At 52.7% G+C, this 12,322-nt stretch overlaps 1 protein-coding gene and 1 long non-coding RNA gene across 2 annotated transcripts in view; one reads left to right on the top strand and one right to left on the bottom strand.

The window, feature by feature from the left end:
• OPRD1 (opioid receptor delta 1) overlaps nt 1-8,819 on the top strand; it is a 29,973-nt gene extending 21,154 nt beyond the window's left edge. The window contains exons 2-3 of the mRNA XM_075908672.2: nt 2,171-2,520; nt 4,497-8,819. Of these exons, the coding sequence (XP_075764787.1) occupies nt 2,171-2,520; nt 4,497-5,029 (883 nt within the window). The 3' untranslated portion in view covers nt 5,030-8,819. The remainder of the gene's footprint in view (nt 1-2,170; nt 2,521-4,496) is intronic.
• LOC106732413 (uncharacterized) overlaps nt 2,373-12,322 on the bottom strand; it is a 49,471-nt gene continuing 39,521 nt past the window's right edge. The window contains exon 3 of the long non-coding RNA XR_016347886.1: nt 2,373-2,502. This is a non-coding gene — a long non-coding RNA (uncharacterized LOC106732413). The remainder of the gene's footprint in view (nt 2,503-12,322) is intronic.

Raw genomic sequence — 12,322 nt, 5'->3', positions numbered from 1 at the left:
GGCAAGGGTGCTGAGGGTTTGGATGGTGACCTGGGGGAGGGAGTTGGGGTGCGGGAGGGGCAGGGTGCCAGAGGCAGACTGTAGCTGGGAGGCACTTACCTAAGCATCTCCGGGCCAGCACCCGAGGCAGGCTGGGCCTCCCTGCCTGCTGCAGCCCCAGATCACTTCAAGCTGCAGGCTGTTCCCTCCATGTGGCTCTCAGCTCTGGGAGGGGGAAAAGGCTTGTGCTGCCCCCATCCTCCAGGCCAATCTCTCAGCTCCTATTGGCTGGTTGTTTCCAGCCAATAGGAACTGAGAGATTGGCTGGGGTCAATTCCTATTGGCCTGTTCTTTCTGGCCAATAGGAACTGAGGATTGGTCTGGGGGGAGGGAGATCACACAAAGCCCCCCTCCAGAGCAGAGAGCCACCAGATTGCACTTTAAACCCACAGCAACTGTGTACCTGAGGGTCCCGGCAGGGTGGTCTGCGGGCTGGACCCAGTGGCTTTGCGGGCTGCATCCAGCCCACGGGCCGTATTTTGCCCAGCCCTGAGCTAGCTGCAAGGGAAGCAATCCTTCAGATCCTGTTTACATCTGTATGAGCTTAATTTCAAAGAAACCACTCCAGTTAAACACATGCCTAAGGCTATGTCTAACCTACAAAGCTAGATCATCGTAAGTTAGGTTAATTTACAGCCACCATATTAATTACTGGGGTGCCTCATGGCCAACCTACCCTCCTGTCCATGGTAAGCATCCTCACCAGGAGCGTTTCTATCCACAGAAGAAGGACAGTGTGGGGGACTGAGAGTCAGGGCTCTCAGCTCCATGCAGATCCCCACTGCTGCCCACTGGGGTTTCTTGCCTCCAGTGGGGAGATCCTCTCCTGGAGTCCAGTCCGTTGCCCTGCTCGCAGCAGGGGGCAGTAAGGTTCTCAACAGGGCACAGGGAGCCCCGACGGCAGCCTGGCTTGGAGTGGAGACCAACCAACATCCCAGTTTGGGGGCCAGCTTTCTCCTTAACTTCATGGCTCAAGGTGAGATGTGAAATTGACAAGAATGACAGCAACAGCTGATGGAAGGAATGCAGTGTCTAGCATGAGCCTAACTATACCAACATCAGCCCTACACCTCTCACAAAGGTGGTTTTATTATGCCGACACAGTAGGGGAGTTACATGGGTGGGGAGGGGGGAGCATTTCAGTGCATACAACTCCATTATTTTGTCGACAAACTCCATAGTGTAGTCAAGGCCTTGAAATGATCCTACATGGACCTGTGTTGAAGAACTAAAGGCCCAATCTTGTAAGGTGCTGTGCACCCTTTAGGTATTCACTAATGCTAGATCAACTTACTGCAGTGTCTACACCACACTATGTCGAAGGAACACGCCCTCTCATTGCTCTGGTTAACATATGCCCCGATTTAAAGTCGATGGGATTTAATCGTGTGTTTAAAGTTAAGCAAGCGCTTCAGTGCTTTGATGACTCACATCCGGACCTGCGGCCTATGGTTCATTTCTGCACAAATCCCTTCCACAAGTAAGCCAGGAAAGATGGATTCATTCTCAACATGCACGTAAGTTCTGATCCAACACCTACTCAGGTCTTGAGAAAGGCTCCTACTGACTTCATTGAGTTTTGGATCAAGCCCTTAACCCTTACTGAAGTGGATTTTGAAATGGAGATTTGCCTAGTAATTCCACCCCTATGGAAAGTTTTGTGTAGATAAACGAGAAGAAAAAAGGGGGGCAGGGGAAGGGATTGACATGGAAAATTCTTAATTCGACTCTAACCCACCTTATAGACAGGGACTAGGCCCCAGAGCCTCAACAGAATAGGTGCCAACGTTATGGATGCTGTGTGGCTGGAGCAGCCACAGAAGACAATAGTGGATGCTCAGCCACCCGGCTGATCAGCTGCTCGGTGGCCCCACCATAAGTCCTGCTGCTGAGATGTTCAGTGGCAGGCGGGCGGCACTCCGGGGGGTGGAGGGTGGAGGAGTAAGAGACAGAGGGAGAGTGGGGCGTGCTCAGGGGAGGGCGTGGAGTGGGGGTAGGAAGAGGCGGAGCCAGGGTGGAGAGGCCGCCAGGAAAAAAGAAAATTGAGGATCTGGGCCTTAGTCTCTGCACAGCCCCCCTCCCCCCCAAGGACAAACCTCTTTAACCTTTCTCTTTCCCGATGCCCCCTCAGATACACCAAGATGAAAACAGCCACCAACATTTACATCTTCAACCTGGCTCTGGCGGACGCCCTGGCCACAAGCACGCTGCCCTTCCAGAGCGCCAAATACCTGATGGAGACCTGGCCCTTCGGGGAGCTGCTCTGCAAGGTCGTCCTCTCCATCGACTACTACAACATGTTCACCAGCATCTTCACGCTCACCATGATGAGTGTGGATCGCTACATCGCCGTGTGCCACCCGGTCAAGGCCCTGGACTTCCGCACCCCCGCCAAGGCCAAGGTCATCAACGTTTGCATCTGGGTCCTCTCCTCGGTCATCGGCGTGCCCATCATGATCCTGGCTGTGACAAAGTCAAAAGGCAAGTGATGGCGGCCCCCCTGCTGCGCCCCTTGGACTGGAGCAGACCCGCCTGCAGCAGGGGGACTGGCACCCAGGCCTCGCCTGTGCCTGCAGCAGCAGGGAAAACAGGCTGTGTCCAAGCCACAACAACGCAGCAGGGAAAGACTCTAGCAGGGGAGAGGCAGGGGGGAAAGACTTCAGCAGCAGGCAGCTCTCAAACCCTTTGCCCTCTGCCTTCCCCCTGCCAGAGCTTCCCCCTGAGGTGGGGAAAGGCCCCGGCCGCAGGGACGCCGTGGGCTCTATGCTGCTAAGAAGAGCAGTGTAGCTGGAGGCGGTGCTGCTTGGGCACGCAGAGAGCCATTCGGGGCCGTACCTTCAGGCTTTGACATGGCTGGTTCCTCACCTAAACAGTGCCTCACCATTGACACTGCTATCTATGCCCGTGCTAGCTGGGCATTTGGGGGGAACCTTTTTTGGGCTGGGGCTGCTGACCCACAAAAAATTCAGTTGAGGGCTGCACACAAGTGAGAAGCAAACCAAAAAAACCAAGCAACCGACTGAGAAGGAGAAAGACGCTTCCCGCATTCGCCTCACGCACCAGAGCCTAGTGGTCCCAGGCTAGTAGATTTTGTGTGCTCTAGCCCCGCAGGGGGAGGGGCTGGCAAGCCAGCGCAGGCTCCCCCATGCTGGGGGAGGCCCTGTGCCCTGAGGGACTGGAGCCAAGCAAGCTGGGAGGCACCTCTGCCCCCCAGACCTTAGGATCCCCACCCGGGTGTAAGACGTGTGTAGGTGTCGCGTCAGATAGCCACTGGCTAGAAGGGAAGGGAAGGATGGTGGAACGTGTAAGGCACTGGGCTAGCACCTGGGCTGTCGACAGACTTCGTTGGGCCTTGGCTTGTCTCCAGGACCCGTGGAAGGAGTGGAGGGAAGTGCTCAGACCGCACTGCGCTTCCCCCACCCAGCCCTCAGTGCCACCCAAATCGTGGTGCATGGGGCTCCATCAGTGATTTAAAGGGCCCAGGCCACTGGCTTCTGCCACAGTAGCAGCAGTGGTGGCCGGAGTCCTGGGCCTTTTTAAATTGCTGGGCCTGAGCACAACTAATCCCTTCTCTCTCTGATTCCAAAGGGAGACTGGCTGAACTGGAATTCATTTGCAAATTCAACACTATCAGCTCAGGACTGAATAAGGATCTCAACTGGTTAACGCATTACAAAGGCCATTTCCCCTCTCTGGATATTCCCATCTCCACCCCAAATGCTGTGAATGACCCACTTCCACCCTGACTTGATTAGTTTCATTAACATAAGCAACTTCATTATCTATACCCCTGCTTCTGTAACTTCCATTCCAATTCATCTGATGAAGTGGGCTTTACCCATGAAAACTTTTGCCCTAATATATCTGTTAGTCTCTACGGTACCACAGGACTTCTCTTGGTTTTCGCAGATACAGATTAATATGGCTTCCCATCTGAGACTCTATCTCTGAAGCACTCTGTAGCCAGAGTTAAATCAATCCAAGTGCAAATGTTAGGAATTTAGCTGGATTTGTTAGGGAACTGACAGATACCAAGGGTGGAAGCTGCAGGCACACAGACGGATCTGTCTGCTGGAAAGGGTGCCCGGTTGGCTGCATGCAGGATTGTGGGGGTGGCATCTTTGAACAGTCTAATCGTTTGAATACAATGGGAGACACAGCATGCAAATAAGGCCCTATTGTATGCAAATGCAGGCTCCTACGCTGGTGCAAATTAGGCCTGTTGAATTCAACTGCAGTTCCAATTATCCTGCCCATGTGATTCTCATCGCTTGGTGTTCGACTGTCAGGAGTATTTAATTATGTTGACACAGAAACATGGGAACACATGACGAGTTCCTCGCCTGTGCCATTTTAATAAGCAGAAGAGGCTGTAAGTGCCCCCTTGGGGCGAGCGGTCCGAGTAACAGACAGTACTAATGCTGTGCTACATTTCTCTCCCCCTCTCTCCCCTGCAGATGGGGTTGTGTTCTGCATGCTCCAGTTCCCTGATCCCCCCATGTACTGGGATACGGTGACCAAAATCTGCGTGTTCATCTTTGCCTTCATGGTGCCCATCTTGGTCATCACCATCTGCTACGGCCTGATGATCCTACGCCTCAAGAGCGTCCGCCTCCTCTCGGGCTCCAAGGAAAAGGACCGTAACCTGCGCCGCATCACCCGCATGGTGCTGGTTGTGGTAGCGGCCTTCATCATCTGCTGGACGCCCATCCACATCTTCGTCATGGTCTGGACGCTGGTGGACATCGACAAGAAGAACCCCTACGTGGTGGCCAGCTTGCACTTCTGCATTGCCCTGGGTTACACCAACAGCAGCCTCAACCCTGTCCTCTATGCCTTCCTGGACGAGAACTTCAAGAGGTGCTTCCGGGAGTTCTGCCTGCCTTTCCGGTCCCGGATGGAGCAGAACAGCTTCTCCCGGGCGAGGAACACCACCCGGGAGCGCGTCTCCACCTGCACCCCTTCCGAAGCCCTCCACAAGCCGGCATGACTAGACATGGACAGCCACCAACGGGGCTCCCGTGGCCGCAGAGGGGAGGAACTGCACTCAGAGGTGACCCAGGTCACCACCACGGAATTCTAGCGGAGGTGGCTGGGGGGGGACCCACGGGGCTCCTCGAGGACTCTTAAAAAAACACATTTGCAAATGCTTGATTCTCCGTGAGCACACCAGGTGATGGGGGACTGGGCAGGGGCTGTAGTGCGGGAGCCCCAAAGCAACAGATTTCTGGCTGAAACTTTCGAAGAATGGTAGAAAACCAAACGGCGGCATCGGACAGGGAATAAGGAAGGCCCGCGGGCTGCGAGCGCATCATCAGACGACCACCAAACTTGCACCGCAAGGCAGGTTGGAGATGGGAAGCTCTGCAGCCCACAGTCCCCACCCGCCAGCAGGAAGGGCAGAGTGGGGAGCCAGGTTCTGCTGTCCTGGGGGTGGAGCAGCCTCTTTAGCTCCCAGGTGAAATAAAAGCCCAGGTGCCCCCTGAACCTCAGTCATCACGATGCAAACTGCAGCGCTGCAGCCCTAGGAAGTCTTATGCCATTGAAGCTTTGGCTTTTGTTCCACTGACACCAGTAAGTGGCACCTGTGGAGAGAAACCTCAGCCAGCTGCGTGCAAGCTGCTGCTGCAAGGTGCATCATGCTCCAGGATCTGTGAAGCAGCATTACTGGGGTTCCCCAACTGCCCCAGGACTCTTGGGGAGGATCCCTGCACCTTTGTGGTGCCCATTCGGACACCGTATGCAGCAGGCCACAGTGCATCCTGCTGATGCTTTGCTGCTGCTCTCTGGAACAGATGCTCAGGACCAATATTCCCTCTAATTTTTTTCCATCCGTGAGTGGAATAAATTTTGTTTAGTGCACCACGGTATGTGCACCACCCGTTGAAACACATGCTACCAACTGTGGGCGCTCTGCTTATCTGCCAGGCAGCACCTTACTCTCCCCTGGGTGGCTGCCCAAGGGCACAGCCTACAGAGAACCCGGCCAGGACCCCCACCCCGTAGGAGAGCAGGGCACCCATTGACTGCCATTTCCTGTACATATGTACATTCCAACCACCCTTGGGAGGCACAGCCTCGCGGAGGAGGTGAGCAGCATTCCTGAGGCATGCGGCTCCTTGTCTTGTGTTCCCACCTCATTCCTCTCGCCGCATCGTCAGCACCCTGCACAGCCTTACGCCACGTAAAGCAGGAGCCGCAGGAGACAACCAACACGGAGCTGCCTGACATCCACGCGTGTCGGGGGTGCCAGGGCCAGTTCCAGCAACAGGCTCTGACGGCGAGAACGTCCACCCGCCACCCACCGCATCGTGCAGCCTGTGTCCCGGTAGCATCTGGGATTGTAGTTATCACCAGCAGCGTAAGGACGACAGCGCTGTTCTGGGGGGTAGTAAATGGACCCCATCTGCTATCTCTGGGGGGAGAGTAAACACTGAAAATGATGATCCCTCCTGGACTATTTGAAAAGAGATCCGGGATCCCAGCCACAGCCCCCTCCCTCTCGCTCAGGGCCAGCACCAAACCCCAGTCAAGTCGATGTGGGGCTTTCCCATGACGTCGGCACGGTTTGGAACCGCCCAGCCAGAGAGATGGGGCCCCATACGGCGGGCGAGTCCCTGCCGGGCCCACAGTGGCCCTGGCATCCGCCCCCAGCTGGTCTCTGGGCCCTAGTGTCTAACCAGGGCTCTGAAGCTAGGATCCCCATGCGCTCGCCTAGATGCTCCAGGGGGCATTCAGGTGCCCTGCTACCCAGCAGAGACATCGACGTGCTGATCCAGGCGGAACTAGGGGCTTTGCGGCCATTTCAAAATCAGGTCTCTGCAAGCGCCAGCTGCAGCCCAGCTCCATTGGCTGCTCTCTGGGTGCACGTGGCCCTCTGAGCACCAGGCACGGCTCTGCGAGATGCCGTCTCGTGAGCCCCGGGTGCTTGGTGTTGTACGTTGCACTCACACACATAGTTCAGACCCTGGTCAGTTCTAGCAACCAGACTCAGGATTTTCATTCTCCCTTGGCTATGATTACCTGGATGATGCCAGGCAGGAGGGGGCCCTGGGCAGCTGGGCCAGGCTCAGCTCTGGTTAGCAGATAAACCTGCAGAACTGCTCAGCTTGGCAGGAAATGGGCTAGGCTGGTCCAACGGGGAGGAAAGGTGCCGGCACATAGAGCTAAACAGAGCTGGTCCAGGCTGGAGGCAGTCCAGGGGCTGCACAAACACTGAGGACCAGATTCAGCTTGCTGGTATAAATCCAACAACGTTAACAGAGTTCTGTTGGACTTGCATTGGAGTGAGACAGTCCCAGGGACTGGGGTCCTCGCTCCACAAAACAGATACAGCCTGGGTTGCCGGCTCATGCGGCCAGCTACCCACCTGCCAATGTGCCTTGATTCTCATTGGAGGGCACCTTTCTTTGAGGGCGGGACCTGTGAGAGGAGCTCCGCCTCCTTAGCCCATTCGGTGCCATGGCATCACTGCTGGGATGGCTCCCAACGAGGCCCATCCAACTGGTGGGTTTTGTGATGTGTCCACCTGCTTGCTGGGACCTGATCCTACTCCTATCACACCCATTCGGGGAGCACTCAGAGAGAAGCCATCTGTGGTCACTAGTTGTTTGGGCTGCATTGCAACAGAGAGGTAAAAGGCTCTTTATCATAAAAAGAGAGACATGTATGTCCATACATGCGTGTGTGGACAGAGAGACTTACAGTACAGGAGGCCCCCTACATGCGACCGCCCGAGTTCCGACCCCCCCGCGCTTACAACCATTTTTGTAAGTGCGGAAGCGGCCAGAAACCCCAGACTTACATCCTCGGCCCACATTGACGACAGGCGCACGGCACCTACAGTAAATGAGGGCTTGAGTTACGATGCCCCCGGCTTGCGACGCTTCCCCAGGAATGGAGCAGGTCGCAAGTCCACTGCATCTAGTCCTAGTATTATTAGTATTAACCACCACAGCAACTTGCAGCCTCAGCTGAGATCGGGGCGGCCTTGTGCAAGGTGCTGCACACGCCCCCAGTAAGAGACCAACCATACTCCAGAGATCTCACAGTCTAAATGAACCTGGCACAGGAATGATGTGCTATTTTCCTGGTTTCACTTATGACATGCAGGCAGTCTGCAGCAGGAAATGATCCCCAATCAGCTGACCCTTACCCCAGTGCCTTATACCACACGACTATCCTCCATCCCCATTATGGCTGGCCCTACTCCATCGATTTCTATCCATTTGAGAAAGCTGCATGATACCTACCATGAACTATTCCATACAGTGGGAAGATATGAATTGAGATGTCCATCTGGAGTTGAGCTTTGCAATTCTGGCCAATCTCTTGATGTTTATGAAACCAGAGAGGCCGGTTCAACACAATATACACCATAGGCTTATTCTGCCCACAGGAGAAGGCCTACACAATCAGCATGAAGCAGCCCAAAATGACTTTCCAGAACTGTGTAATTCTTAATTTAGCTTCAAAATAAAAGAGACTTTACGGTACTAATACTTTGAACTTTTAGATAAGAACTGTGGCAATATTAGCAAAGAGGGATTAATTACTGGGAGAGGGGAGGATGATCCCTTTTCAGTTGTTTGCAGAAACTGAGGAACAACGTGGTCTGTGACAGTCCACTGTCAGGTCTCATGATGCCTTGGCATTGACAGCATCCCTAGCCTCTGTTTGCCAGAAGCTGGGAATGGGCGACGGGAGGGATCACAAGACGATTCCCTGGTCTGTTCATTCCCTCTGGGGCACCTGGCATCGGCCACTGTCAGCAGACAGGACACTGGGTGAGATGGACTTTTGGTCTGACCCAGTGGGGCCATTCCTATGTGCTATAACCACAGAGCCTCCTGTGGCTCTGAACAGAATAAAAATGAAATGATGATTGAACATGTGCAGACATGCACAATGTGTGTATGTGTTGTATACATGCGTGTGCACATCTGTGCATCAACAGCCAGATTCCCTATCACTAGGAAACACTTAGCTTACCGAACAAGGAAACTATGTGAGAATTAAAAAACTTTCCCTCTTTTCCCGACACAGATCTGGCCCGCCCATAGGCTCATCCCAATAACTAGCGAAGTGCCTCGGATCCCATTTAAGCACCATGTTATTATGTGGAATGACAAATGGAAAGCTGCAGAGTTCTGTCGACAGAAGGTGTTATTGCCTGTAGGGTTGCGTCTAGACTATAGGGTTTTGTCGACAAAGCAGCTTGCTTTGTCGACAGAACTGAATGTGTCTAGACGCTCTATGTCGACAGAAGTTTTGTCGACAGTATCTGTCGACAAAACTTCCGTCGACAAAACCCTGTAGTCTAGATGTACCCTCAGGCTACGTCTATGCTGCAGAGTTTTTGCGCAAAACCACTTGGTTATGCACAAAAACTCGCAAAGCGTCCACACTACAAGCGCATTTTGCGCAAGAAAAAGTACAGTAGTTTGTCACAGAATCATAGAGCTGGAAGAGACCTCAAGAGGTCATCAAGTCCAGCCCCTAAACAAGACAGGACCAATACCAACTAAATCAACCCGGCCAGGGCTTTGTCAAGCCAAGATTTAAAGACCTGTAGGGATGGAGATTCCACCTTTTCCGAAAGATACCTTATCCCTTATTTCATAGAGGGATAAGGGATCTTTCGGAAAAGGCTTTATTTTCCACAAGATCAGGGTCTAGACTGGCCCTTTTTTCTGGCAAAGTTCCGTGCGGAAAAAAAGCGGCAGCCATTTTTATGCTAATGAAGCGGGGGAGATTTAAATCCCCACTCATTAGCAATTGTGATACGTCTAATTTACATCCCTTTTACGAAAAAGGGATGGAGTCTAGACATAGCCACTCAGTAAAGCCCCAGCACAGTAAAGCACTTAGCTTTGGCTTCAAGTGGAGCTTAAAGTTAAACCCAAGCTTACCTGCATTGCTGACTCACCGCCTACATCAGCAGTAACCATTAGTTAATTATCCTACCAGACTGACTGGGTGTCTTTCTGAGGCTACGTCTAGACTACACTGTTCTGCGTGCAGGGAACATATTTGCTCTTCCGCTTTTTTTGCAGAAGAGTAAACATGCTCTTTCGGAAGCCCCTGTATTTTCAGTCTAGACAGGCCAAATGTCAGAAAAGCCTCTTCCAACAAAAGATTCAGAAAAAGTGGCAGTGTAGACCTAGCCTAAAAGATGGACCATAGGTCAAGCAGGAAAAATGGGCTTGATGTAGGACTTAGTAGTTGAGGTTCTGAGGCTTGTGTTATACAGGAAGTCAAACAAAATGATTCTGGGTGGCCCCTTCTGACCTTAAAATCTAGGAATACCGATTTAACTCAAAACATGGTAGGTAAACCCTGTATCCTAAGCAGCTGCTGCTGCAGAAGACCTCTATGGCCGTATTTGTAAAGACAGACTCTTATGTTGGAAGGAGCATCTGACAAGACTGTAACATTACCCCTCTCCCCCAAGGACAAAGTGAGAAAAACTGACAGCGGCTTGAGTTTGCCAAGTCTTTGAGATGCTTGGATGAAAGGTGAGATCTTTTGTAAAGGTGGTGGGCCAGATGCTCAGCTGATTGGGAATTGGCGCAGCTCCATTCATGGTCCCTCCATGGCCACTAGTCAATGGAGCAAAGACTGTTTACACCAGCAGAGGAGCTGTTCTTTGCTTCTAGGGATGTTAGAGACGTAACAGGTTGCATATATAGAGTACCAATTCGTATTCGTATCTCACTCTGACACACATCTCTTCCCATGTAACAGAAATCCTAGCTGGAGAACAGCTATTTCACCAGGCTGGTTGATCGGAGGACAATGAAGCAGACCCCTCAATACCCAGGAAAGGCTAAGAGAGCAACTGGAAAGGGGGCAGGAATTACTGTAGCTACGTCTAAACTACGATCCTCGTGTGGAAGAGGAAATGCAAATGGAGGTTTTTGCGCAAAAAGGCGCCATCTCCACAGTGCTTTTTTGTGCAAAAATCTCTTGCGCAAAAGGAAAAGGAAGAGGAAATGCAAATGAGAGTGTGATGTATGCAAATGAGTGCTCCATTTGCATTTCCTCTTCTGCAAGAGGATCACAGTTTAGACGTAGCCTGTGAGTTAACACACCCGCCTTCTACCTCTGCAGACCCGGGTTCACATTCCTCCTGGCAGATGGAAATAACGGCTGCTGTTCTGGCCTGGTGTTCATCTAACCCTCTCTCTGAGGCTTAGTCCCTAACAGGAAATGACAGCACCATTGGCCACAAGTGTCATGCTCTCTTCCAGGAGATGCCCAGCCTGGGAATACTATAGTTACTGTAGATCAGGGCTAAGCAGGGGCGGCCGATGAGTATAGGCCAACTTGGCTGTCACCTAGCGTGCTGCCTTCAATGGAGCACCTGGGGCGCCCAATGATGACATCATGCCATTGACGGCCATGCAGGCGGGGGCACCGATCGCACGTTCCACCTGGGGCACCAGCTGCTGCAGCTCGCCTTGGGCCGCTCCAGGGCTAAGATGTGTACTGCTGCAGCTAGGAATGGGGGGAACCTTTCACAGCATTGGCCCAGGTGATGCCATCAGTCCCTTGCTGATTATAAACTCCAAACAGGCAACCTTCTGGTTGGTTTGGGAATCTTGTTCCAATGCGTCTTTATCACTAAGGCAGGCCATATGGCTTTGGTAAAACCCTTAGCAAAGAGAAAACTTTTATAAGGAACCAGTCTCCCGGGATGCTGGTGAAATGTCATCTTGCCCAGGCTAAAGCAACAAACGTCTCTTTGCCATTCACTTTGAACGTGGAGGTGAATAATGTGTTTTCTGAACATTCACGGAGCCTGAGCCAAAGCCAGTGGGAAGCGGGAAAATCTTTCAATTGACCTCAAAAGGCTCCTGAACAGGTCCGTGCTGCATTGGTCTGGGGAAGTTCTAATTATTACTTTTCACCCGTAGCCACTGAAGTAAACGGTTCCATGTATAATAGCTCTGCTTTCATTTCAAGGGGCACAGCCAGTTTTCACCACATGCCTAGAAATGTTCTCAGTTTCTTTAAAATGGATTAAGCAGCTGTTTAGTTTTGTTTTTTCTATTTACATATTCCAGACCTGTACTCAAGGGAGGGGTGTGAAGGGCGTGAACGCATCCCCCCCCCCCCCCCCCCCCATGGGGCCGATTCCAGCCAGGCTGGGGTGGCACGCGGCTCGAGGCTCTCTCCCTCATGCTGATTTCTGCCCCCCCCTTTCCTCCCACCTGCCTTTCCCAGGAGTGAGGCCAGGGCAGGGTTTGGCTGCTGTTGCAGGAGCAGGACAGCCACCAGC

Source organism: Pelodiscus sinensis, chromosome 26 (assembly GCF_052426305.1).
Source record: "Pelodiscus sinensis isolate ZL-2025 chromosome 26, ASM5242630v1, whole genome shotgun sequence".
Lineage (NCBI taxonomy): Eukaryota > Metazoa > Chordata > Testudines > Trionychidae > Pelodiscus > Pelodiscus sinensis.
Note: the sequence above shows the minus strand (reverse complement) of the source record. Positions and strands in the feature narration are given on the sequence as shown.